The sequence below is a fragment of the Bemisia tabaci genome, chromosome 2 (assembly GCF_918797505.1).
Source record: "Bemisia tabaci chromosome 2, PGI_BMITA_v3".
Lineage (NCBI taxonomy): Eukaryota > Metazoa > Arthropoda > Insecta > Hemiptera > Aleyrodidae > Bemisia > Bemisia tabaci.
The window spans coordinates 20,461,663-20,488,545 of record NC_092794.1 but is presented as its reverse complement, the minus strand read 5'-3'; the positions used below and the strand labels follow the sequence as shown (position 1 = coordinate 20,488,545).

Here is a 26,883-nt window from a genome sequence, read left to right as displayed (position 1 = left end):
ACTTCACATGATCTTGTTTTGTGGTTAGATGTTCTTGGATATGGCATGGGGGCTCTACGGAGACGATTTTGTTCACTTGTGCTCCTCTCTTGTTCCCACGAGTTGTTGCAAGAATAGTTGTATACACGATTATAGGATATGAGTATCTATTATGCTTCAGCTTTGATATCATGATGCGCTGAGCATGATTTGTAGAGCAACTTTTCATTTCGGAGATGTCTTCCAAGTTTAGGTAAATGTAGAATGGTAGGCTCTCTGCCATTTACATGAGTACTCGCAGTGAAGCCCACCGCATGATAGAACGACCCTTCTAGAGAAAAAATATTCCAGAGATGAAATATTATACTAAAAATGCAAATTTTGATGTTAATTTTTCGCATTACATATTGCATAGGGTGATCATTGAAAGAATTTTTACGAGAAAATTAATGGAGCTACTTCTGAAACCTTCACGTTCCACATTAACATCGATATGAATTTTTAATGTTTCCACATTTTGTCCAATTCCTCTCGTTGTCTTCATTGAGCGTCACATTGAGCGCCGCTGCTGAGACGAATAGTGTCTAAAGTCAAAACGCCTTCATTTTCGTGCGTATGCAACCCGAGCATCCATGGAGCTCGAATAGTTGTATCCAGGCGTTATACGGAAATTCTTTTGGTGTCCCGTCACATGCCACTCAAATCAAAGCTTTAACAAAGACAAAGAAAAAGAAATAGATGTTAAGTATTTCAAAAGCAAGTTTTATTTTCAAATACAACAGAGTAAATTACACAAATTTCAAAGAGAAATCAGACAAGGAAAAACATTCAGTAGTAATGGAAAAGAACAGAAAAAGTCAAATGAGACAGGAAGAATACTTTACTTCAGTCTTCTTCTCTATTATTTACCCACCCAGGATGATTTACTTAGGTAACTCTTTGAAACAGATTTTTATTCAATTTAAACCATTTGCAAATTTTTTGTTGCAAAAGAGTAACTAATTCAAAAATTGTTAATCAAAACTGAACACTATCTAGCAAAACTTCGGCGATTGTATGAAATAATAACAAACTCAAACTAAGTAATTATTTTAAGTGTTTAAAAATAAGTGTAGGGGTACTAATCATAAAATTTGTGGAGGCTAACTAAATCTCAGGAGTATTCAGGTGAATCAACATCGAAAATGTCTTAATCCGCATCTTCATGCGAATTTTTTCACAGTATGATTTATGCAGGCAAATAAACTACATGAGTATGTATTTTTCTTTCATGACATTCTCTAAGAATGGTCTTGTCAATATTTATTAAGATGAAGGATAACTAAAAAGAAATCGTGAGGAGGTACATAATAATACTGCATTTGTCACTAAAAATAAAATTGGAAAAAACTATAGCTAAAAAGTAGGACTGAGTTTTTATCAGCCATAAGATTTGTTTGATACTAGTGGCATGCAGCAGGTAGTTTCAGGAATCATCTGTAACTATAAATTAGCTCACTGCATTCGAGAAGGAAATGGTAAACACAAATGGGGGTCCTTCAGCCTTCCATTATGCACCCAACAAGAACTATGCCACTGGGATACTATTTTTTACATTCATAAATAATAAATTAATTAATTAAAGAAAAACAGTGAAAAAGAAATAACATAGAAAAAAGAATAATAATGTCTAATAATACCTCCCTCTTCAAAAGAGATTCAAAGCTTCAATCAGAACTTTAAGGTAGAATCCACCAAATGAGGTAACAACAAAGTAGGTGGTTGACAATTCAAAATATCCGATACATACAGTGAACCTCAATTATCCAAACAGGGAATCGGCCCAGAATGGATGAATTGAAATTTATATATTCGAAAAATTAAAAATGAATAATGAATACTGACAAGTAGAAATCAAGTACTAACTAATCAGGTATGAATGAGAGGGCGGATTTAGGCATGAGCCACGTGGGCTGCAGCCCAAGGTGGAAAAATTTGGGGGGCAACGAATTTGCAGAGGTGAGGGGTTCTACTCAGTTTTGGTTGTCCTGCTGTGAAGTTGGCTCATACAAAATCTTACTCAAAAAGATTTCACTTTCAATATGTACCTAGTTCCTAGTAGCAAACTGGATACAAGACTCTCCTGAAAAAATGGCAGCAAAAGACAAACAGCTCATGAGCAGCTACTAGATAAATCCGCCCCTTTATAAATGAATGTACAATTACATATTAATTACATGATGCTGAACACTGCTGAAGTTGCAACTGCCAAATCAGCCCTTATAATCAACACTTAAATTAAATACTGATTTTATCTTAATTATCAGAGGTGCAAATGATTTGGGGGAAAAAAGGTTTGCCATGGATTGTACAGGACTAGATTCTAATGACAAAAAAGAGTATACAAAATGTATGTACTAAACAAAATGATCTCAGTTTTGCGATCAAGTCAGAAGAGAGGGTCTTGTAAAATATGATGAAGCAAGGGAATGGAAAAAGTAAAGAGATTGAAAAAATTAAGACCTAACTAGATAGATCCACGATAAAAATTGCAGAAGGTTTGAAAATTGGCAATACCTAAAATTGAAAAACAAAGTTTATGATAGTACTTTATCAGGAAATTCAGCTTTCTTTTCATTAGAATAGAGTTTACAGTCAATTTTAGGATAAATTAGTCGCAAATTACACAGCAAAATCCTGTGAATAGCTACCAAAAAAATTTGAAAATCCTTGATGTCTCTAAAATTTTCATCATTTTGAAATTTTACCAGCATTTAGAGAAAAGAGGAAAATGACTATCACAGTACCCATGAAAAAAGAATAAATAATTTAAAATGTACGAAAAAACTGGGATGACAGTTCCAAAATAAGTTTGGTTGCAAAAACAGCTGAGCAGAGAAGATATATCTAGCTAGATACATTTTTTTTTTTTTTTAATTTCAACACATTTAATGAAGATAATATGCTTAAAGTATATCAATCAATTAATGATTGAATAATGAAATGACACCACCAAGCTCTTTACCACATGATTTTAATACCGACGCAAGTAAAATTTCCTTCATAAGTCAACTATTGAATAGAGTACAAGCTGTAAAGAACACAATTAGAAATATGGGCCCTCAGTCATTGTTTATCTAAAAAAGAGCATATTCTTGTAAAAAGAGAAAACGAATTTTCAAAATTAGAAAGACAATGACTTAAAATGCACTTAACAGAGGTACAACTATTTTTAGAGCAAATTATGTCATTAGCAGTTGTCTATTTATTTCATAAAAACCAACTGATTGAGCTAGGGGTGGAAAGTAAACAGGAATTTCGCCCTGTCAGTGCCCAAACTAGCACATTGTAGTTTTTTTTTTTTCCTTTGTTTTTTGCTGTTTTCAGACAAACCGGTAAAAATTACTTTGAGTATTGACTGATCTATGAGGATTTTTCTTGGTGTTGCTCAGCTACAGCTCGCTCTTTCACACACTATGATTTTTAGGAGAAACTTATAACAATAAGAGTATAATCGGACATTCTCAAAAGAAAACAAAAGTACAAAAACAAAACAGAGTTAAAAACAATAAAACAGTAAAATAGTAATAAGCTTGGAGCTTTAATTAGGTATACTAAAAGTTACCTAGAGTAATGTAGTACTAAATGATAATATGTATAAGTTCACAAAAACTAAAATACCAGAGGCTCTCGAGACAAAAAGAGCGATAAAGCTATTATGCAAGACACATTGACAATAGAACAAACCTGACTAGTTATCTAAGAGCCTGAACTTAAGAGAGAAAAAAGGTGAAAGGTAACCAAGACATGGAAAAACATTAATGTTCAAAAAACTCAATTTTTCTGACACCTCAATTAGTTTTGTTGTGACTTGATACAGAAAAAAAAAAAATAATAAATGAGTCATCGTTACGCCTACAAGAATTAAAAACAGCGAGGCTTCATTTAATAAATTTCAGAGCTTGTGTTTCTCTGTGAAATAGCTTTGACTTACATCTATCTAAAATTCCACCTTAAACTTAATATGGGCCATCAGTTTCTTAATAAGTCGTTGGCATAAATTATAGTGCAGAGGCTTTCAATAGTATTCTACTTGAAATTTTGATGAGAATACAGAACTCGTAATACTCAAATTCACACCTTGTCTAGTGGTCCATTTAGTCAAAGTACCAATCAAATTCACCTCTAAGAGGTAGACAATTTTTCTAACGATACACAGTTATCGAGAATTCTCATGTAAAAATATTTAAAGCTATTTTAAGAAGGTGAGAATTCTTGATGAGTTTGATCAGCATCTAATAAAACACGTGCGTTTACAGAGAGAGAAAAAAATATGCTAAAGATCTATATATGAATGATTTTGGAGACTTTGGCAGCATAAAGCTTTGGTTTGTTGTTCTTGTTTTACTGTTCATTGGTTTAGTCTAAAATGATAACAGGCAGGCACATACCAAAAACTAAACTTTAAAAAATTTTAAGTGCAGTGTTTCAAAATCTCTACTCTTAATAAACTTTTTTGACAGGGAATGGCAAACTTCATTGCTTGAAATCCACAAAATGGTCCTGAACAAGAAAAACAAAGAAAAATCACAGAAATTTTTAAGAAATTATTATGTTGATTAGTTATTCAACATTATATAAAGAAGGAGGGGAAGCCGATAATCTCATAAACCAATGACTGCTGTTTCCTGGTTTAGCTATTGAATACTATGCCTTGTCGAGACTATGAAAAGAGAAAGGATCACAATCACTAATTTCCTTTTCTTCTCGAGTTTAAAAATCTCTGTTTGAAATTCAGTAAACCCTTAAAATTTAAAGTTAGCAACATTGAATTACTAGACCACACTAATTTTATTTACATTTAGAATGAAAGAGTATCTCTGAAAAAATTTGATAAAATTTAAGGTGTTCATTTCACCTTGGTAAGTACATAGGTACCCAAATTCAAAATATTCATGAGCAAGGCTTAAACTATAACACAAACAGATACATAATTTGAAAACTACCTATAAAAACAAGGGAACTAAAAAGATCAGTATTTCGGTATAATCACATAATTTTGGTAACGATCAAAATCGTTAAAAAAGACAGAAAGAGAAACTTAGCTACGAAATTAGCTATTGAAGGAAGAGTATAAAAAAAGGACCAACAGGCCCTCAGTGGTAATCAAAAAGCAAATTTTGCTTTGAATCACAATACTTCAAATTTGGTTTTGACCAAACGCCTAGAACCGACAATGAGTTTACGTCAGATCGGTAGCCCAGACTTTTAAAAAGCCTGAAAACTTCATCAAAAATCTTCTAGAAAAAAATAGCACCGTGAACTGCGTTGAACGCCAATGAAACGAACTAAATGGCTTCAGATTTACATTTTTCTTCTTACAGAAGATCCTTGCAGTAGCAAAATTTGCGTAAATTGTGCAAGGTGTTCTCGATACAGCCATCCTGCTCACCATACTCATTGATACGGCTGATGTCTTCCATCTGAAACAGAACAGACTTGTTACTACCGGCAGGTTAGAAACTTTATTGAGTCGATTTGGAGGAGACAACACAATGATGCATTGCGATCATGCATTAGAAACATTCATCCTTACCTTCAACTTGTATGAGTTGCCATTCACATCGTAATTGACTGAAAACTCAAAAATTCCGTCACCAGGGGAGGTTGTCACTTTAAGCTGGTACGTTTCCATTGTTACATGAACACTGTCAGACAGGTCTGGTACGAATCCGTCATTATCACGAGCACCTTTAAATTTCATTACACTTCTATTTGGCACCATTTTCGTTGCCCAATGAATCTGCTTAATAGTTAGTTTGGCACATAAATCAGTGAACTCGGCATTATACCTGAAAAAAGTAAAACTTTGTGAAAAAATAGAAATATATGCAAACTTACAATTATACTCTCTCTACGCGTGTAAGTTAGAAGCTGAAGATGGCATGATAATCTGATCAAGCTTTTTTGACAGATTATCACACCTAATTCGAACACTTCAAGTGCCATACTTTTGGTAGGCATGTTGGTCATTGGTGCAGGCAATTGTCAGGTTTGTTATTTGCATCAGATTTTGGGTTGGTTATCTGAGAAGCTGGCTCATTAACACGGCCTTAGCTGTATTTTCCCTCAAAATTAGAGTAAAATAATTTGGAGACCAATAGAAAGAGAAACTTGTTTCTCACATTTCTTTATGTGATGAGAGAATCATTTTCTATTACGTCACATCTCGCTGAGGAAAAAATTGTCACATTAAAAAACAGGGCACCTAGCATGAAAAACTAATTACTTAAAATATTCTTGAGAAAAGAGGGAGGGGAAGAGACAGAGAGAAAAATGAAGTTACAGGGCTCATGACAGAGCTCTTGAAAATTTATTGATGATTTGGTTCTTGATTTTTTTATGTTAGTTTTTAGAGATAAGTCGATGCAATGCTTTAAAAGAACTTATCAATGGCAAAACAACTTTCTTTGAAAAGTGAATATACAAAGACACTGATATAATATGAAAATTCTAATCCAAATTTACAAACAGACTCACGAATTCACATGTTTAACGAAGAGTTCGCCGATATTCTTCACAACATAGCTGCTTACACTTAACCTTTCCCAGTCAAGACAGGCACACCAATGGGGCTCGATGAAAGCATCCCTGCATGTTCGCTCTGGAGGGATCTTGAAAAAAAAATAAGAAGTATAAAAAATAGGAGTTAAACTTCAGGGGATGAAGAAAGATTCTTGCTCCCAAATCGATTTCAATTAAGCGATTATAAAATTTCCAGAGCTCCACATCAACGACTTCCAAATTTCTCACTTGCTTACATGCCCTACACAAGGGGGGACCCAAAATAATAGGAATATTTCTGTAACTTGGCAACATCGCATACTTCTGAGCTTGATTAAGAAAATTTGGGGAGAGGGTAGAGCGGATAGGGGTCAAAGTTGAAACTTTAAAATGGCATATCTTGTGAGCCGTTGTCATAGAGATGATCGTACAAGCGGAGGTCATGTACTCAGGATCCAATCTAGATTTTGATCAGAATGTGATCAAAAGTCTCTTCATACTAAACTTCGGATCTAACTGAACTGGAAAGGCTCAAAAATAATAAAAAAAACTGGCAAATGAAAACTATCAAAATCTTTAAAAATCAACTTGTTGTTCCTAAAGTGAATTAATGAGGGTGAAAACACAGTAACGCAGGGAAAAAATTGTTCAAGAGACAAAAAATCTCCGCAGTAGGTAAAGAAAGCTTTAGTGTGCCAAAGGACAATTACTTTATGACACTACAAAGTTCCAAGTTATGTGCCATCTCCAATGGCTTTTATGGAAATTAAGCATCTTTGATGAAATTTGGGCCTTTTTAAGTTTCCGGGTTGGTGGGTTTTCATTCTCATAAATTCCATTATATAATGTTCCGATTTTTCAACATTTAAGATTTTGGGTAAAGACTTAACCTTTAATAAATCTTACAAAAGCGGAGCATACCAATTGATTGTGAAGGAGGTTGGTCTGAGCTTCAAAGTTCATCTTGGAGAAAGGAGATGGAGTGGAGTTATGATTTTTTAAATGTTATATGTATACTATAAAGAAAGGGACAATTTTCAATTCTTTGCAAGCACTGAATAATTACCTTCTTGAAAAGTGATATACCCCTGTTGCTGATATTTCCAGGACCATCTCCCGAAAAGTGGAGCACATCTCTAAGAGTTGCATGAATATCAAATGGAGACGTCAGACTGTGAACGTTATACCGGAAATTTTTAATTGCTTCTGGATACATTTTTTCAAACCATGGCGGAAAAATAAAGGAGAAAAATGGAAGTCGTTCTTCCAGTTTCCCTTGCTGTGTATTTCTTGTCTCTGCAAACCTATGAAAATCAAAAAGATAATATTTTTAAAGAAATATAGGGGGGAATGACTTTCAAATTAAAGAAAATTCAATCTAAAATACTGAAAAATAATAATTTACGAAAAAAGGCACTTTTCGGTTGTCTTTTCTTAAAAAAAACTTCTGATTGATTAAGAGATAAGTTCAAAATTTAGGACGCTCCAAACTTTTTACGAGCAATTCGAAAATTTAATTTTTCTGCTACACACACTTCACCTGCAGGTCAATCATTCTCCAAAGCATATAAGGATGTTTAAATGAATATACTGTAGGTCATGAGGTAAGGCTTTGTAAAGTTATGAGGCAGCGTAATGTTGTGATTAATAAGTCTTTTTGAGTTAAGTCAAAGATCAATTGCACTACCCTGGTGATCTTGGCAATATCTAGAGAGGGACTGAGTATTGTTGAAATTACTCAGACCTTATTGGGTGATGCTGAAAAATAGATTTCAAATGAAAATTTGTTGGATAAATTGTGTGTACAGTAATAAGGGTTTTTGAGTTTCCAGAATTAAATTGAAAAACATGAAAAAGTGAACGTGCTGGTTAGAAAGTGGAACCACATTTGAGCTGAGAAAAAAAAACTGAATTTTGACTTGAACGAAATTTATAAAAATGAATTTTGACTTTTAAAAACATAAATTTTAACTTGGAGGATGATAGTCAAAACCTGTCAAAAATCGTTAATACTATGTGCCATTGAGGAACAAATTTAAGGAAGTGCACTGTCCAACAAGTGAGCTTCAACGTTACCCTTAAGCTGTTACATACTTTAACTTTTTTTTCCATTTCATACTTTCTCCTCATTTAATGTCAACATTATCTGTCCATACTACATTCGTCATGACACATCAACCGTGAAACTGCAGGAATATGAATCTCCTTTGCAGGTTCAAAAACTCTGCTCCTAATTTAATTTGATAGACAAGAACAAATCAAAGCTATTGCTTGAAAGTTCCATTTTTAATTCTTTACATAGAGAGGATTGACCAAAAAGATATCAAAATGACTTAGGACACATTTTTATTTGAAACATAAAATATGATAAAGAGTCTGCAACATTGCGAACAGAGATAAGCATTGCTTCAGTTTTATCATTGATACATTATCTAAATTGGACGTATTTCTATCAAACGGAACTATGTGCATTAAGATGTGAGCCCTGTGACCCATAAGAATGTATGCGTAACAGGGCTCACGCCATAATGCACACAGTTCCGTTTGACAGAATTACGTCCAATTAAAGTATCTAGAGCATAAACTTGCTAAGTGACATTTTCATGATGCCAAGAGAAACAGGTTAGCAGTTGAAAATTACACACGACCTTGACCTTACAGCCTGAAAAAAGCTATAAGTGTTTAAAAACTTGAAATTGAGTTGAGGTCATTTAATCCTTTTTACATTAAACACTTTGCGATTCACTTTTGGAAATTAGCTCCGTACACAATACTAAGAATCTTTCTTTCAAAAATATTGCTTACATACCCCAGATCCTTTAATAATATTCTATTACTAAATATAGGTACTTATATATTTTATAAAACATACTTAGAAATATTTTTTCAACAAACCTTGGTCCATGGTCACTCATGACGATTAGGAGAGTGTTATTCAAATAATTTCCATCTTCAAACCATCTTAACCAATCTACGAAGTCGTCGTCAATCGCTTGGACGAGGTTATAGGAATCATGAGAAATTTCGCCAAGAAAACTGAACACAAATTTTGGTTTGTCCCGGTAAACTTGGAAAACGTTCCTGGGAAAATCCATCAGGAGCTGGGCAAAGAGAAAAAGAAAAATTCAATGAAAAGTTTTCTAGTTGCGAAGTTTAATTTACTTACAACTCTGTTGATTTTTAAAAAAAATCTTAAAGGAAGGAGTGCTATTAAAAAAAAAAACGACAAGAAAATTTTCACTCAAAAGCTTTTAAGGAACTCTTTGAATGTGATAGTGAAAAAAAGAGTATTCCTGAGCACCAAGAGTAAGGTTTCTCTTCAAAGGATCTAGTGATGGTTACTTGCGTTGGCTAAGCTCAAAAACCTCAGATTGCATCTTCGTAATCTTTTCTCATGTTTTATTTTTTGGAGGAAAACTAACCAAGAGTTTTTATTAAAATTTCCTAATAATTTTATCCACTCACTCTATGTAAAAAATCACACAAAGTTGCAAGGAAAACTTTTGATTCGTTTTCCTTACAGAAAAGAAAGCATGATGGGAGATTTTTAAACGATGAAATTGAGATGCACATTTTCCGCATCTGACCATCAATATCTAGTGGGATTTTCTCATTTTTTTTTTTTTTTATGATAACCAAATATTTCCTGTAGTTTAATCCTCAACTAGTAACAGCAACTATAATGGTGGATCTGATTTTTTGAGGCCCAGGAGGAGTTGATTTCAAAATCAGAAAGATTTTGAAACACCGATCGGACCTGATACTCCGAAAGGTTATTGATGATTTTTTACCATTAAAACCAGTTGAATGGCTTACTCCCAAAACTGCCCATTTCTATTGTGATGTTTTGGTTTCACTGCATACTTTTCAATTTTTAAAAGGAACATGGGCAAATATATTTGATAGAAACATTCCAATTTTTTTATTCCATCTTTAAAAGGGAATATGTATCAGAATATTATTAGCTAAATATATCTGTTAGTTTTCTTTTTATGCAAGAAAGTGTATGAGACAGAACTGAAACGTCACGATAGAGTTGCTCAGTTACTGAAGTGAGCCAATCCTTAATGAGTTCGGTGTCCATGGAGAACATAGTAATGAACAACAAGAGATAATGAGAAGCGTGTTAAGACAAAGACAGAAACATTTTGTTGCAAAAATGATGTATAACTACAACCATAAAATGAATTAAATTTTATAAACTAACCAAATGCCTTGGTTTTCCCGCCATACACAGCTTGCGATACTTGTTGAAAAATGGGGTGGCATCAATGAAATATGGTCTTGAATAATGATCCGTTGGCTGTTCTTTAAAACCTTTCAGGCGATAAGTGAAAGTTCCAACATTAGAGGAATCTTCAAAATAAGCTGTAATGAAAATAAAGTAACATATATATAATTTGAAGACATAAAAATAGAGCTCCAGATTTTGAAAGCTCAAGGGGGAAAGCAGGGACTTGCGCACAGATAGGAGTGTGTGATTGAGCAAAAGAGCAAGAGCATAGCCCAGATTTGAAGAGGGTTCTGCAATGCTAAGGAAGACTGTTGCAAGAGCGTTGCATCAGACGTTGCCAAATTTCCTTCGAAAAATATGTATTTTTAGAAAAATCTGTGAATATTTGTCATTGAATTTTCAGGAAATTTAATTCCCGATTAGATCTAAATTATCTGAAAATTTTAAAAGAAAATATTCATTAATCTTCATCGAAATAAAGATTTTATTGGAGGAAATTTGGCATATTTAAATGTTCATGCCGCTTATTTTCTTAGCACGACAGAAAGGTGCTTCAACTCAGTTCAGAACAAAAGGCTCCGCAATTTCAACAACAGTGCAACTTCTCAAAAATTAACAGACATAAAATTGCTGAAAAATGTATTTTATGACCCAATTTTTTCGAGACTGGCACAAAGAAAGTTTGCAAAGAAAATTTTAACAGTTCGCTGTGGTCTGGAGGTTGTAAGAAACATAGTATCAAAAAATTTCAAATTTAGCCACCACCAAATTTCTTGGTTTGTGTGCAATGTCCTATACTGATAGCTTTAGAACATGACTGGATTTATATGCAAGATTATGAGAAATATCATTCAATATTGAATTAAATCTTTGCGAAATACAAAAAGATAACTTCACTCACTAGTGACATATCCATTTTTTTGAAAATCCTTCCAAATAAAAGGATAAACATCCACATGACTAGCTTTTGACCCCATTCTCTTGCGTGTATCTGGAAGCTGGAGCTCTGTTTTACCTGCAAAAATTACGATCAAATTAATAAAACTATCCATTTTTGAAGCATATTTAACATCAACCAAGCAAGTCAAAATACTATGAGAATACAATTTTTCCAAAAATGTTATTAATGATTCTTCCCTTGTAGACTTGAGAGGATATTACATACCTTACGAAACAATCTTTTACACCTTTTTTGGGAACAATTAGTTTGAAATATTTGCTATTTTGAAAATACTTTCCACTTAAGTCTGCTGCTATTAAGTTCTATACTATGTTCTGTCAATTCATACTTGGATCAGTTTGGTTTTAAAACTTTTTCACTCTCTGTAATCTTTTGAAACCGTCTTCTTGAAGGGAAGAAAGAAAAAAGAAAAAAAAACTGAATTGGAAACGATTCTTCATTCTTCTTTAAACAATGTGTACAACTTTTTAAAATAAGTACTCACCAGTTAAGATAGGGATCAAAGCTTGCGGTGTTCCATCTCCAATAATGTTGTAACCTTCCAGGATAATCGCTCCCATTTTCTTTAATTTGTCATAGGTCTTCGGTAATTTGCGTATCATTTTTAACCTTGACATGGAATCAGCTCCCATGATCATAACATTCAATTTAAGCCCATCGACTGGCACATGTTCCCATCCAATTCTATCCAGTATGTCCTGATCATGACGAACACCCATCAAAAAACTGGACCATCTGCATTAAAATAATAGCCAATCAATAAAATAATACCTATTTCACAGTTAGACATTCATAAGCTTTCTTAGTTTGTCATATGTTTCTAGCTGCTCCTTTGTTGTCTGTTTCACTATCTTAATCCCAACTGTTTTTTAAAGAAATATCTTGAAATAGAGAAAATATAATAAAGTAAAATTAGTGGATCTAGTTTTATTAAAGTAGAGAAAATAAAAAACCTCATTCACTCAAGTTTTCTACAGATAAAAATAACCCAAGAATGAAATGGCAATCATTGCTTAGTGTGGCATATTTAATGGCAATCTTTAAACAGCAATCAGGTCTTATTGATGACTATACAGGATGATGTAAAAGTCCTGAAACACCAGAATCAGAAATCACTCCTGTAACTGTTGAAAACATTGAGATACAGACCTGAAATTTTGGGGGTTCTTACGTCAAAGATAACTATTTTTGCCCCCCCCCCCTTTCCCCCCCCAAAAAAAAATTTAAGGGGATCATCCAGGAAAGAGGCAGAAGCTACACAGGGTTTAGGGGGCAGAACTCTTGAGTTCCTCTGTGTACATGATTAAACTTACGATGCAGCATCTTGCGCTTCACAATCCGCTCGAACAAAGTCACTCCCTGCGAAATTGTGCTCAGTCCTTGTTTTTGTACTCCAACCAGCAAAGACAGAATCATCAGATTTTCTTAAAATATCTGCAAAAAGAAAAATTAAAGTCTCAATTCCATTGATCAGTTTTGTTTCAAACACATTTAAGATGCATTTCGGCGAAATTATGAAATTGTATCATTTATTGAAACAAGGACTTTCTTCCGAGTTAGAGGGCTACGCTTTGCGAGTAAAGGGCCGATCTAGAACACGTACATACTAGCATTGTCTTTCTGATGGGAAGTAACTGTTATTAAGCCAAGTAGCGCATCTCTAAGGGACCAATGTTGGTATGATTTAACTTTCCCTGCTAGATGAGTAATTTTTTGAATAATTCCGAAATTAGGCGAGACATCAACTTAGTCAAAAGATTTTCAGTAATAAGCTCCATAGTACTGTCAACTTCTTTAAGCCAAGTGTTCTTTAAGTGATATTTTCCTATAAGACAAACTTTCTTAAGGTCCCATCGAATTTTTCATATGAACAAAAATCCCTCTGAGTGGAATTTCTCTCTAAGTGGAACTAATAATCTGGTCCCTACGCAATTTTTATTAGAGGAAGTTAACTGTATAACTCCGAGAAAATTCCTACGTCATCAGGAGCCTTAATCTTTCGATACAAGCAATAAAGAAAATCATTCTAAAGGCCTATCAGTAAATTCAACAAACACAGATTCAAAATAAAATCAATGGCATGCTTACCAGTAAATAAACACAAGATGTCACCATGCTTTTCTTTTGCTTCGTCTGTTATTCGAGCAATACTTCCATTTACTTCCACCCAGTCTTTTTCCGGCCCACAGTCTATGGGTGGCTGGTACTTCATGTACTTCATCATTTCTGGATTGTCCACATCCAAAATTGGGTGCTGGCATTTTAGTGCCTGCCCGTCGTACCTGGAAAAAGAAAATAGAGGTCACAAAATTGTTTGAAGAAACATCACAACATTCAAGTAATTTATACTTCGTTTACTTTACTCCATTATTAAACTGCGCATTACTTTAACCTTTTAAAAGTCATTAAAACCATAAAAGTGAAATCAAGCAAATGAAAAGAGGACAGCAATTTGGGAAAGAGATCAGTCAAAAATTTTGCACACAGGCTTTTTCTCTTGAGGCATCGTTTCTCTTTGTGGAGATAATTTCAAGTTTTCTCTCTGGTACTTAGAGTCAATACCAAGCAGCTTAATATAATAATTAACAAGATCGTAATGTGTGCCAAGAGCCAAATGTGACAGACTCAATAGAGTAATTGTATAGAGTAATTGTATAGAGAGTAATTGTAATAGAGTATTTGCATTGTAATAAGCCATCAATGAAGGAAACAGAATTGATAGTATAAGCAGCCTATTTAAAACAATATTTTTATTTAGAAATGAGCGTTGATGAATCTCGTCTCCTCTGTAACTTCCGATCAACATCAAATTTCTTGATCTATGAAGTTGAGTATTTATTTAAACAGAGAGAAGCACTTACCTAAACAGTAATCTGTTGGAAACTGGTCAAATTAGTCTCTTAAATGAAGTAGGTGCTTAAAAATTTCGATTTTTTCCCCCAAAAAAACGAACCAAAAAATTAAATTAACTATAGAATTGAGATACTGATTACAAAAAATCAAAATTAATGTGAATAATATTAGTAAGCCATAATGCTGATTGGATAATTGTGTTACAGATGATAGAGGAAGTAGGTAATGCATAGATAGAAAAATAGGTAGAGAGAGAAAAAACATGAGAGGGACTTTATTTATCATAAAATTAGTATAGAAATAACAATGGGTTTAACAGATAATAGAGAACACGGTCAGGAATCAATGATAAAAGATGTGTTAAAAATTCTTCCATCGAAAAAAAATTGGGAGACTTGTAAAAATTTGATAAGTTAAAAAGGGGGCAGGGTATACTACGAACTGTTAATTTTTGTTTTATATCTTTCAAGAAGAGTTAGAAAAAATGTACAAACGTATGAAAGCATGAAGCAATATCAAATGATAAAAAATTCTAACAGTACTTTATAATTACAAATTTGTCCCTTAAGTATCTTAAAAAGTAATTAGGTACTCGTACATCAACCTTCCAAGAAATGTGAAATAATTTTGGCACAAACACTTTTTTTTTTTTTTTAAATTACACATGAAACAAATTATACCTCACATTTAAAATTTTTAAAATAGCCATACATAACAGGTTCAGGCCTAAAAATGAATCGCGTTTCTCCTACAGAAAAGAAGAAGCCCCTAGACTAAGTGGCAGCAGATACAGGTTTTGCGCTATCAATGGATGAGCTATCAAGACAGAGGTTGTGGGCCGATGATTCCAATTATGTTCAAGCATTGATCTAATAATGTCACACAATGCATCTCCATAAATTGGACAGCTAATGGGCTCTTTAAATTGACCACTCATTATAGCTGACATCAAATCTGCTATGTTACTTGCATCGAATGGATGTTTGAGTGTCACAAGGTTGTATAAAACACAGCCCATGGACCATATATCGCTCTGATGATAGTAATGTCCATGACACGTTTCTGGTGGCATATACTCTGGCGTGCCAAAAGCTGACGTTGTAAAAGAATTTGACAGAATTTTTGAAATTCCAAAATCACTTAATTTCAGGATCGAGCCATTTGCTCCACACAACAAAATATTCTGCGGTTTGATGTCCCGATGCAGAATATTTTGAGAATGTAGGTAATTCACAGCCATTAAAAGCTGGCAGAACCAGTGAAGCACCTCATCAGAGGAGAGGAGCGTTTTCTGTTTTGCTAAGTACTCATTCAGATTACCATGAGGAGCGTGCTCCATTACGATGTTGAGAGTATCTGCTGCAATGAAATGTGAATAGAATGCGATGATGTTTGGATGCTTAAGATTGGCTAAAACATTAACTTCATTTGCCACAGCATCTGTATTTATTTTGCAGTCTTTTTCAAACTGGATTTGTTTTATTACGACATGGCGACCACTTTGATGTTGATGCAGGCTTACAAAACCAAAAGCACCTCTTCCTACATCTGAAATTTTTTTCCACCCTTCTGCCGATGAGAACATTTTTTAGGGTTACACTAACGATCCAGGGTATCTATTATGATGGCTGAAGCGTTCTGGAAAATAAGGCAAAAACAGGCTCCGTTAATTTTTATAGGATCAATTTATCTACTTATTGGTTCTTTTCGAAACTCTCACCATAAAAATAGTTTTGATAGGTAACACAAATCTGATCCACAAACCATCACATAAAGTATTAAAACACCGGTAAACCGAACTTAAAAATGCACAGGAAAACTGAGTCAGTTCCCTTGATTCCAAAAATTACACTAGCACCACGTTCTCACACAGTTAATCACTTGTTAAAATTTGGACCAACTTGAGAGAGGATACCACCATATACCGAATACATTTCAGTGTAAAAAATGTGCTGTAAATAAGCCGACACCAGAGATTCAAATTTTTTCAACACTAAACACTTTTCTGCGCATTTGTGAAGCATGAAATTTGAAAAAATAAAATAAAAACACTTCTACGCACTTCAAATATCATGTTCACGATCCCTAGAAAAAAAGTTTAACTACTTGAGTTTTGTTTCGTATTGACGGACAACTACAGAACATTATAATATAATTATGCCATTAAGTATCAATCTGCCAAAAGAAAGTATATTATGACAAAATTAATGAAAATACAAGTATTGAAATTTAGGGAATCTAATTAGATGAGCCAGAAATACTCGAGGACGATTTCCTAAGATCCTTATTGAAACTTGGGTTTTTGAAATTCCAAGAAATTCCAAAAAAAAGTAAAGACACAATGAATAGATAAAAAAATTAACAAAAAACAGTGAAGCATGCAAGAATCAAAGCCTTAGAAATTAAAAAGTGATGGATGGCTTTTTAGTTTTACTCCATTTCTCTGTTCTTTTCATACTTCCATATGATAGATATCTCTGCAAATATGTGTACCATCTACTTCCATAGGAGACAAAAGAGATTGCACTCCATGTTTGCCTTGATTCACCCCTTTCAGTGAATCGTCACTAAGAATGTGTTGTTCCCCATCATTTTATCTATGTGTTCCCTGCGTCTTTTTATTTTACCTTGATTTACTCTTCAATGTGGGCACTTCTGCACAATAAATTCAGATAAGACAAAAATCATGCATCGAAGCGAGAATAATGTATGTTAGCAGGCAATACAATCTGAGCAAACGGAAGGTATAGAGAGGAAATGGGTTAGTTACAGGCCAGGAAGAGATAAAAAGAACAAATGAAAGCAAGTTAGTTAGTACTCTTATCAGTGACTGAGGCGAGCAAAACATGCTGAGTTCCCCCTCCACCGAAATCTATCAATCCATCCTTTACACATTACCTCAAGTTTAGCTAATCCTAGTCTTTTAACAGAGAGGTAATTAAAAATCATCTTCCTTGGACCGACTCTGCAGTCAGTCATCCAAGCTATCCTGGAAAAGATTTCAAGAGCTGCTGAATGTAGAGAATGTCTTAAAAATAAGAAGAATCTGAAAAAGAGAGCACTGCTATCATTTTAGAAAAAATTTAACTGTTAGCATCCTAACTATTCTTCGTAAAACACCAAACTTCCAAAGAGCTGTTAAGAGCTGTTGTGTTATGAGCTACGTGGGGTGGGTGAGGGTAAAGGACTGCGCATTTCTTAGAATGCCATTTTTCTTGGGCTAGATCATTTTTTTTGGCAGACAAGTGATAACACAGTCAATTCAAACCCTTGGGTATGATTTGTAATGATAGTTCTATTTTAGAAATGACACTAGCAACAATGGGAATTAGAAAAAAATCCAGCTTTACATGCTGGAGCATGCTGTATCTTACAAAAAGATGTGCAAACTTTTAATTTTTATTTCTATTAAATTAATACTCTTGATAGTACGTAAAACTTAACTGCAAATCTCATGAAATTATGAGAATTTTTCTTTCTTTTTCTCCGTCTTTTTCTCCTCCTCTCTATAGGGTTAAAAATGTATCCAATTAGAATTTTTGAATAAAATTTAATAAAAATTGGTGAGTAATAATAATAAATAGTTCTTAGCTCTCAAAAAAGCTTGTTATCTCTAGAAAAATTATCCTCAAGGAAGTAGATAGGAGAGAGCCTATCAGATATGCTGAGTAGATAGATTGATACCTGCACACCAAACAGGTACAGTAGACAGGGATCATAAGGACAAAATATAACTTATAAAAGGAGGGGATACAAATACATATAACAAACACAGGCAAATACATAAATTAGAATCACAACGTACATTCACAGGCAACATTGACAAAATTTAGCCGTTGATTGGGGTATTTGCACGTGGCTTGCTCTGTATTCTTGGGTAGAAATAAATTAAAATTGGGGCAAAATCCCCCTTCAATGACATCTGAGAACTTTGAGATACAACTGGACTACATGTATTAAAAGAGAACAGAGTGCAATTCTGAAAATAGCCAAAAAATTAATGCCTCCACAATAAACAAAGTCTAGACTAGGAGAGAAACACATAATATTTCGGCCTCAATCTTATCCAATGAAAAATTTTAGCTACAATGAAATGGTTTTAATTTGCTTTTAAAAAATGTCCTATGTATCTAAAAACAGAGTTAGCCGATAATGTGTCAAAAGATTAACTGTCCATCCAGGGTTGGATATTTGTATTAAATCAGACTTGTCCATAAAAAATATACAAAACAGATTGAGTACCTTGGTAACACTGCAATTAGTTCCTTTTAATTGGATTGGCTTTAAGCTGAGTACGAACAACAAAATCAGAATCCCACTCACAATTCATTCAAATGCATGGAACTCGTATTAAATTATTTACTGGAAACCTTGCATCCACCTCATTCCTAACAGTACTGAGATTCTCAGTGTGATTATGCTTGACAGTAATAACAGAGAAGCACTTGGCAAAATAGGTCAGAGCATTTCAACCTATTGCTTTTATTGATTTATTATAGAAAATGTTCTAGTTACGGCATTTCTTCTTCTTCTGTTAGTCTGAATAAAACATAAGACAACAGTTAAAATACTTGTTTGGACATTTTGACAGCCTGCACTTGAATTACTTATTCATCATGAGCACTCTCTCCTGATAAGCATTTTTGTTCCTCGGAGCTTTAGGTTCTCTTGTCTCATTCTAGCTACTAAGCTACTGAAGCTACTTGAGTATTAATTATTTGTGGATCCACTTGAGAATTCTATCATTTTGTACTTGAGTACTTAAGCTTGAGGAAAATTTAATCCAATTTCCATTGAATTCCGTTTGAATTCCAATTTGAACCCAAAATGCCATCTGGCAAATTGCTTTGAAATCTCAGTAAGAACTTTTGAGGCGTATTTTTTTTCCACATAGATAAGGGCCGCTTTTACAGCACTCTCTGGCAAAAGTCTCTAGGAGCTAGCATTCCCTCATTTCTTGTTCAACCTTGCGTTGCCACCTTTGCACTGGGTGTCCCTTTTGTCTCATCTCAGGAGGAATCCAATCAACCATCTTTTTTGGCAATCTTTCTTCTGTCATTTTGCTCACATGACCATACCCGAATAATATTCTGAGATCATAAGAGCTACTATGAGAAAAATCTACAGTTGATTTTATCAAAATTTATTTCAGGTATACCTATGGCTGTTGTGGCGACTTTTTTTCTTCTTCTTCTTGCATAAAAGTGGAAAAAGGAGAAAATCCATAATTCAAGGAAAGATATAATTTTCTAATTTTGAGTACCTAAAATTGTGTGTCATTGATATTGAACTTTCTACCCAAAAATACTTCATGAGCGTTTATCCTACAAGGATATTTAGAGGACATGAACATTTAAGGAACTAAGAAGCAAGACTGAACCCTAAAACAACCAAAACAATACGAGAAAGTTTCAACAGGGACAATGCACACAAATAATGACAATATTGCACATTTAACCTATAAAAAGCAGATTAAGCTAGACAAAAGATTAAAATTTTGTGGATACATTATATTTACCTGTTGGGCGAGTAACTTTCAGCGATTTGCTTCTCAATTTCTTGGCTGATGAGAGGGATTTTTAAAAAGAAAAAAAAATGGAAAGAAATAAAGAGAAAAAATTAGTGCATTGTGATAGAAGTAACACCAAGTGCTAGAGTGTTTTTGTATAAAACCCAAGTGCAGTAAAATGAATTTCCTCTGAATCTGAAATGTGACTGGATTTGGGTTCTCGCATGAATTTTCAAAGGATTCTAACTGATAGAATTACTAAAATTGTTTCACAAAATTAAAGTAGGTAGTTTATATTTAACCATGAATTTTCAAGGGATTCTAACTGATAGAATGACTCGAATTGTTTCAAAAATTTAAAATGGGTGACTTCTATTTTAAATTGAAGGAATATCAAAGTGACATGTCAGAATAATTCAATTTATACAAACTTTGGATAAATGAATAACTTTAAATCAAGCTTTTATAATACCATTTAAAAGGTCTAACCTGTCAGAAGTGTGTTAAAAGCCTTCACTAGAAATATTTTCAATACATGCGAAAGTGGTATTAATCAGAAATAACATGCACTTAGGATGTTTGCTTAGTTCTCTCAGGCTTATGTAGTATGTTAAGAGGATTAAAATATCTGCTCTCAAAATTAATGACGAGGGTTACTTATTGTGTTCGACATTCACAGCGATTTGGAAAGCAATAGAAACACTCTCCGGATTGCATTTGGGCCAGACCATTTAAATTGAGAATTTTCCTTAAATCGTCCTCCCTCTGAAGTAAGGGCGTACCTCAATTTTTATGTGAGCCCTGTCCTCCTTATTAGTCTATGCTTTCCGGGGCTCATGTGGGAAACGAGAGGCGCCCTTACGTCAGAGGGGCAACAAAATTTGAGATTTAATGATTAGAATAGGTAGCCAATAATTATTAGAAGGACCTGGGTAATAATGAGTTCATTTCACATAAAAATGATGTAAATTCAGTGATATGAACACAGGACACAAATTCTTTGGTAACTTGTCCAAGGAAATTGCAGAAACACAAAAACTCATCGTGTCAATTAACAAGAATAACACAGTAATAATTCATTTTGACTTAAATTAATGTCACAACATCCAGATGTACATTGCTGAATATGCTACTCAACCATGCACAGTGACATTGTTTTGAAACAAACCAACATCTTAACACCAACAGTGCTTCATGAAAATAAAAGTGATCAATGCAATTTCATATGCCCGATTAATTTCAACAGTTTGGAGAAGTGACTTTGTTGGTTGATTTTACGATCAAAAAGTCATTTAAAAAAATTAAGTAGAGGGATATCCTGAGGTACCTTCCTATTTTTACATTTTGTGCTCAAAAACTAGATAGGTAATTGGTTCATTTCAGAAATTAGAAAAGGAAGGATATTACTTACAGTTGTTTATTCCTATCTTCTAGAATGCCATTTCCTCGGTGAAAGAAGTAAAACACCTCGTAGCACATAAACAAGGACAGCACTAGGAGAGCAAGTTTCCGAGCATGGTAGCTGTTTACCCAAACAACACTGGTCATTGCTTTCAGCTCTGTAACAGAGGTGATAATTGATTAAAAGCTTGTACATATTTTAGTGTTCAATATTGTTAGAATCAATATGTCCCATTGCTGAGATCTCAAACAGAAAATAAGAAATGTTCTGACAGGGATCTGATATGAATTTAAATCTGTGGAAAAAATGGAACACCTACAAAATAAATTGGGCACTTCCACTGTAAATTGCTTTATATCGATGGCTAAAGAGCAGTACCCGTATCCCCGTTGTAGTGTTCCAAAATCACCATTCCTGGTTCATTTTTTTAAACAGGAACAAGTCAGCTTTGCAGCTTTAAATTTATACAGAATGTTCTGCTGATAGTGAAAAAAAATTAAGGAAACTTTCAAGAAATTTCATCGACTCGTTTACCAAGAAAAAAATAAAGGATGATTGGAAGTCTACAATGTTATAAACGGACATATGCAGCCTCGCACTTTAGCCATTGATATATAGGGTGAATGAACACATTCAGACTGCAAATACTGGTACGCAGATTCAGAAATACACAACACCAATACCTAACTAAACTCTGACAACACATATTTGAACTGTGACGTTTCAACATGTCAGCTCCTTATTTCTTAATCTCATGTGACAGACAGGGTGCCTACTTGGTTTTCTTAAATTGAATCTTGAGACAAAAGCTTCAGTAAACTACAATCAACACAACCAAGAGGTCATTAATATGTTCACTTGTGAAATACAGCAAGTTTGGAGGAGCAATTTGAGAGTTCTAGTATTGGAAATGGTTACCCGCCACCAGTGAAGCCTGATCACAACACAACATGGAATTTTCTGGCAGCAGAATCACCAAATTCAAGAAATTTACATTGAGGCAACACAAGCACTGGATTCAAAGCTACCGATGGCGATATTTAAACCAGAATTTCAATGGTGAAACTGGAAAACCGCAAAACATGGTTTAAAAAGTTGCAGACTTCCCATGACGTTTCACTTTCAGGAGTGAGACAAATTTTTTAACAAACATTTCTGGTAGTGTACTTCTAAAAATACATTTGGAGCAGAAGTTTTCAAACTTTGGAAGCCAGACGCAAACTTTCACGGTTGCAGGGTTGATTTCTTACAATTAGACACAAAAGATAGCTTGTATGGTAAACAATTAGGTATGAAATGGAACGTACTAATCCTTGGTGATGGAATTGGGCAAAATTTCCAGCGAATGGCCATCTCAAGTGTGTTAAGTTACAATTACTTGCACAGGGGAAAAAATGACAAGAATAAGGGACTGTTTAGGTCACACTGACTTCATTCATGGGACAAGTCATCCAGGTGAAAAGCTAGTAGAGCTTGTTTCAGATAAGTGTATTTCCTTGTTGTGAGCATTACTCAGAGAAGAGCAAGAACTGGCTCTTGTTACAAAACTTATCTAAGATGAGCTATGTACTTCCTCACACTAGCTCCGACAGTCCACTCTTGAGTGAGAGGGAGAGAATTGAAGTGTGCATTCACATAGGACTCATTGCAATGTTTGACAAGTCGATAAAAAAAAGATGATTCAAAGTACATCCCACAGTGCTAACTCGGTGCTTTCCGAGAAGGGGGAGATAAGAAGAGATACTCACAGGAAATCAATTGAAGAGTACTTAAGTCATATCTGAATCATAACCAAACTTGCTAGATCAGTTGAAAAGTTTGCACATGATAAAGTGAGGCTTGGGCCGAGTGATTCCGAGGAGATCAAATGGATGAGAAGGAAAGTAGACTAGAAACTATGAGTGACTTTGTGTATCGTAGAAATGCTGAGCTGCAATAAATTTTCTCATAACTTGATAGTCGAACCGCTTGGTGGAGATCGGGAACGACTGACGGAAGATGCAGATTACCGAAGTACGAGGTGTAATTGGACGCAACGCATTCTGCGCAAGGACTGTTTTACGGCGGGGTGTCGGTGGCAGAATACGTGATCAACAGATTCATCAGGTGCGAGGAATAAATGAGGAATATCAATTAACTCATTAGTAAACTAAAGACATTGCGCCCACTAGGTGATAGCTGATAACAAAATGAGGAAGCGACAGGATAGATAACGCCTGTTTCTGTTTACAAACAGATCAGCCAATCAGTGAGCACTATCTAACAAAAATTCAAATATTTGGCGGGAATTGACTTTCTCCGCTCCTACCTCCGCTCACTCACGTTTTTACATTATCAAGATGCTCGGTGACCATAATACCGATTTATGTACCATGTAGTCATAAACTTTGCCTTAATAATATTTGATCATTGTAGATCATAGATTTGACAAGCATTTATTTTAATTGTTTGGGGGGGGGGGGGGGGGGTAGTTTTTTTTTTAAGTATGTGGAACAAATTAATCGAAAAAGAACTCACTAGTACTACCATGGAAATCGTCGTGATTTTAGCATTCGTGATTTTTACGTATCAATGAAATGAATATGAGAAATTTTCATTACGAGGCTTCTAAATCGCAAAAGGTCAAGTCGCAACTGACTGAGAAAATATCCCATCGGTCCTGTGACCGACACAAAATTTGCAATCTGAAAGTTTCTGGAACGATAATTCCTCATATTATCTCGCAGGAATTAACCCAGGGTCACAAACATGTTCAATTTCCAACTGTAATTTTCTTTTTATTAATTTGTTTGACAAATTCTTGTAAGTTAACGTTAAATGACATCGAAGCCACCATCGTATGAGCCGACCATAAACGTGGTGTTTCTCGGCGTTTTTTCTTGTTAATCGTATTATTCTTTTACTTACTCATTTCAATTGATTTCCCATGTGTTTAGCGAAAATTGGTTGTTTGGTAAACGTCAGACGTTGCACTATAACAATTAAAATTATCTAAATTTCCTCGTCACTCTCTAATTTTCTAAATGGAAATCTTTATAATCACGGCAAGTAATGCTCAGGAGCCCGCGCAGGTAAGATAAAAAAATCTGAAGCCTGATTTTTGAATTTATTTAACTGGCTTTTGTCGACAAGCTAAAACAAGACATAGCCCTATCTACGCCGTGTAATGCATCGATTTTCCATTCTCGTCGTGCCGACATAAATTTTAGCAATCAGGCTGATGCATACGAAAAATAAACAACTACGTAAATGACAGAATAGTGTTTTGACATGGATATCTATTTGAACAGATGCTTAGCTGCACAACAACCGTATTCATGCTGCCATATGCAACTATGCATTCATCGACCACACACTCTATCCCTGGATCAAATAACAAATAAATTCCTGGCAGCCTCAGTGGTGCGTAAGTATCATCTTCCTGGCTGAAGCATCTTTTACGTATCGATTATGATATATCTATATAATGATTGGCGTGAGAAATATATGTTCTGCCGATTCAGCCCAGCGGGTTGATTGTTGAATCTTTATCGAATGACTATCGATTATTTGCATTGCTGAGGTAAGGATCTACATCAATGAAGGGGTTTTGTAACGATTAAGTAATCCAAGTGAAGGTCGCAATAATTTGCGATCAAAGGGTAAAATTATCGCTATTACTACCGCATCGGATTGTTGTGTGTTGCCGATTTACTAATTGAAGGAGTCCCTATCGTTGAAATAGGTTCATTGCAATGGAATCAAAGTAGTCGAACTTTTTTTGCTGATCGTTTAAAATCGACGTTCATCGATCAATTGAGGTAAAAATATTGCAAGTTCATGATAAACGAATTGCAACTTTTTTCTTCTTCTTTTTTTTTTTTTGCCCAATACAAATAACTCCATGCACGAATGTTGCGCAAACATTGCTGCAATGTTAACTTTGACAGTAATGCTGCGACGATTTCGAAACCACTTTTTACCACATTTGCACATATTCCCTTTGAATATTATTATTGTTTTGTGTGGTGGTCATGCTCGGGGTATTAAAAAATTGCAAAAAATTAAAAAGTCCATCGTTGGCGGAAAAAATGCCATACGTCCGGAAAAGAGGCCACAGTATTATGCGCCTACTCTCCGTTTCCTATCTATAAACTTCCATGCCACTGTCTGATGATTCAGTCTCTGCTGTTTTTATTTTCCGAATCAATAACTAATTTCCTATTGTCGACACTGAGAGAAGTGCCCAATCAAAGCGAAATATCCCGCGCGCGGCTGCTGTGATTGTATCCTAGCTCGGGAGATTTACAATGCTCACTGATACGCAGAGGAATAGAAGTCATCGTCTGTGTGCCAAGGGTTTAACTTGTTTATAAAGCTGGCTGAAGAGGTTAACCACCGTGCCCATAAATGCACCGGTAGTGTAAATCGTTGTCAAGTTGCCCCGTTGAATTGTCCCATCATTAGTATCTTCTTCAAATGTGCGTCTCAGCTTCGGCGGCTGGGTCGGTTAGGGGTTGCCCTGGCGGCTCTTCATCGGCTTATGGCCCCTGCCGTACAGGTATTCGATGGGACGCCTTTTATGGGGTGGTGCTTCGGCACCCCTCCTGTTGGATGGCACTTTAAGCGAATTTTACCCCTCTGGAAGGGGGAAAATAATACCTATGCGTCTCTATATGGAAGTTTTGGTGACTACTCACTCTGTTCAAAGCGTTTGTTTCATGACGATACAATTGTATCCTCTAAAAGCATTTTCTAATGATTTCATTAAATGTACTATACAATTAATTTCATATGGACTTATAGTTATTTAACTAAGAATGGTGAAAATATGCTAAACGCTTGTATGCCTAAAACTTTTTTGTATGTAGAGTCCAAGGTTGAGCTGAATAGACCCGCACTAAAATGCATCAATTTTAATAGTTTATGAAGTATGATGTACGTTAGTTATGTTTTACACAATAAAGACATGAAAATATGAAAACAACGCGCACGTATACAACGGGATACAACTATTCGTGCTTGATGGATGCCCGTGTTGCGTCTGCAAAACTGAAGGCGCGATGACGCGAATTGTAAACTCGCAATGCTCCGCACTGTGTCGCCAATGAGGTGCCGCTCGGATTCGAGAGGAAAGTTTAAAAACGAGGCTGGATTAGGCCTTACCTATCTTCAACCGTGTTGCTCACATAGCCTTTGAAGCATCACTGTAAAAATAAGACAAACGGAACCAACACAAAATGGAAATGGAGCTAGGAAAACGACGCGCGTCGATGACGGCGCAGAGGTACAACTATTCGTACTTGATGGATGCCCGTGTTGCGTCTGCAAAACTGAAGGCGCGATGACGCGAATTTTAAACTCGCAATGCTACGCTCTAGGCTGCTAAATGAGGCGTCCTACAGATTTCGGGAGGAAAGTTA

The 26,883-nt window shown here is 34.9% G+C and overlaps 2 protein-coding genes across 6 annotated transcripts in view; one reads left to right on the top strand and one right to left on the bottom strand.

The window, feature by feature from the left end:
• Window positions 1–26,883, top strand: part of LOC109043598 (Ca[2+]-channel protein alpha[[1]] subunit T) — a 370,781-nt gene that overhangs the window by 155,644 nt on the left and 188,254 nt on the right. The gene's annotated exons all lie outside the window — the stretch shown is intronic.
• LOC109036157 (uncharacterized) lies at window positions 724–26,883 on the bottom strand. 4 transcript variants are annotated; one of them, XM_072296881.1, is made up of 13 exons: window positions 26,455–26,883; window positions 21,491–21,638; window positions 20,089–20,133; window positions 13,806–13,999; window positions 13,031–13,151; window positions 12,202–12,452; window positions 11,658–11,771; window positions 10,730–10,890; window positions 9,418–9,623; window positions 7,589–7,826; window positions 6,499–6,632; window positions 5,555–5,810; window positions 724–5,441 (listed from the first exon to the last, which is right to left on the bottom strand). In XM_072296881.1, exons 2-13 carry the CDS (start codon window positions 21,625–21,627, stop codon window positions 5,337–5,339), a joined length of 1,962 nt encoding a protein of 653 aa, XP_072152982.1. In that variant the 5' UTR covers window positions 21,628–21,638; window positions 26,455–26,883; the 3' UTR covers window positions 724–5,336. The 4 variants fall into 4 exon arrangements, with proteins under 4 accessions (XP_072152982.1, XP_072152981.1, XP_072152980.1 ...); XM_072296880.1 differs by lacking the exon at window positions 26,455–26,883 and adding an exon at window positions 23,230–23,587; XM_072296879.1 differs by lacking the exon at window positions 26,455–26,883 and adding an exon at window positions 22,789–23,120.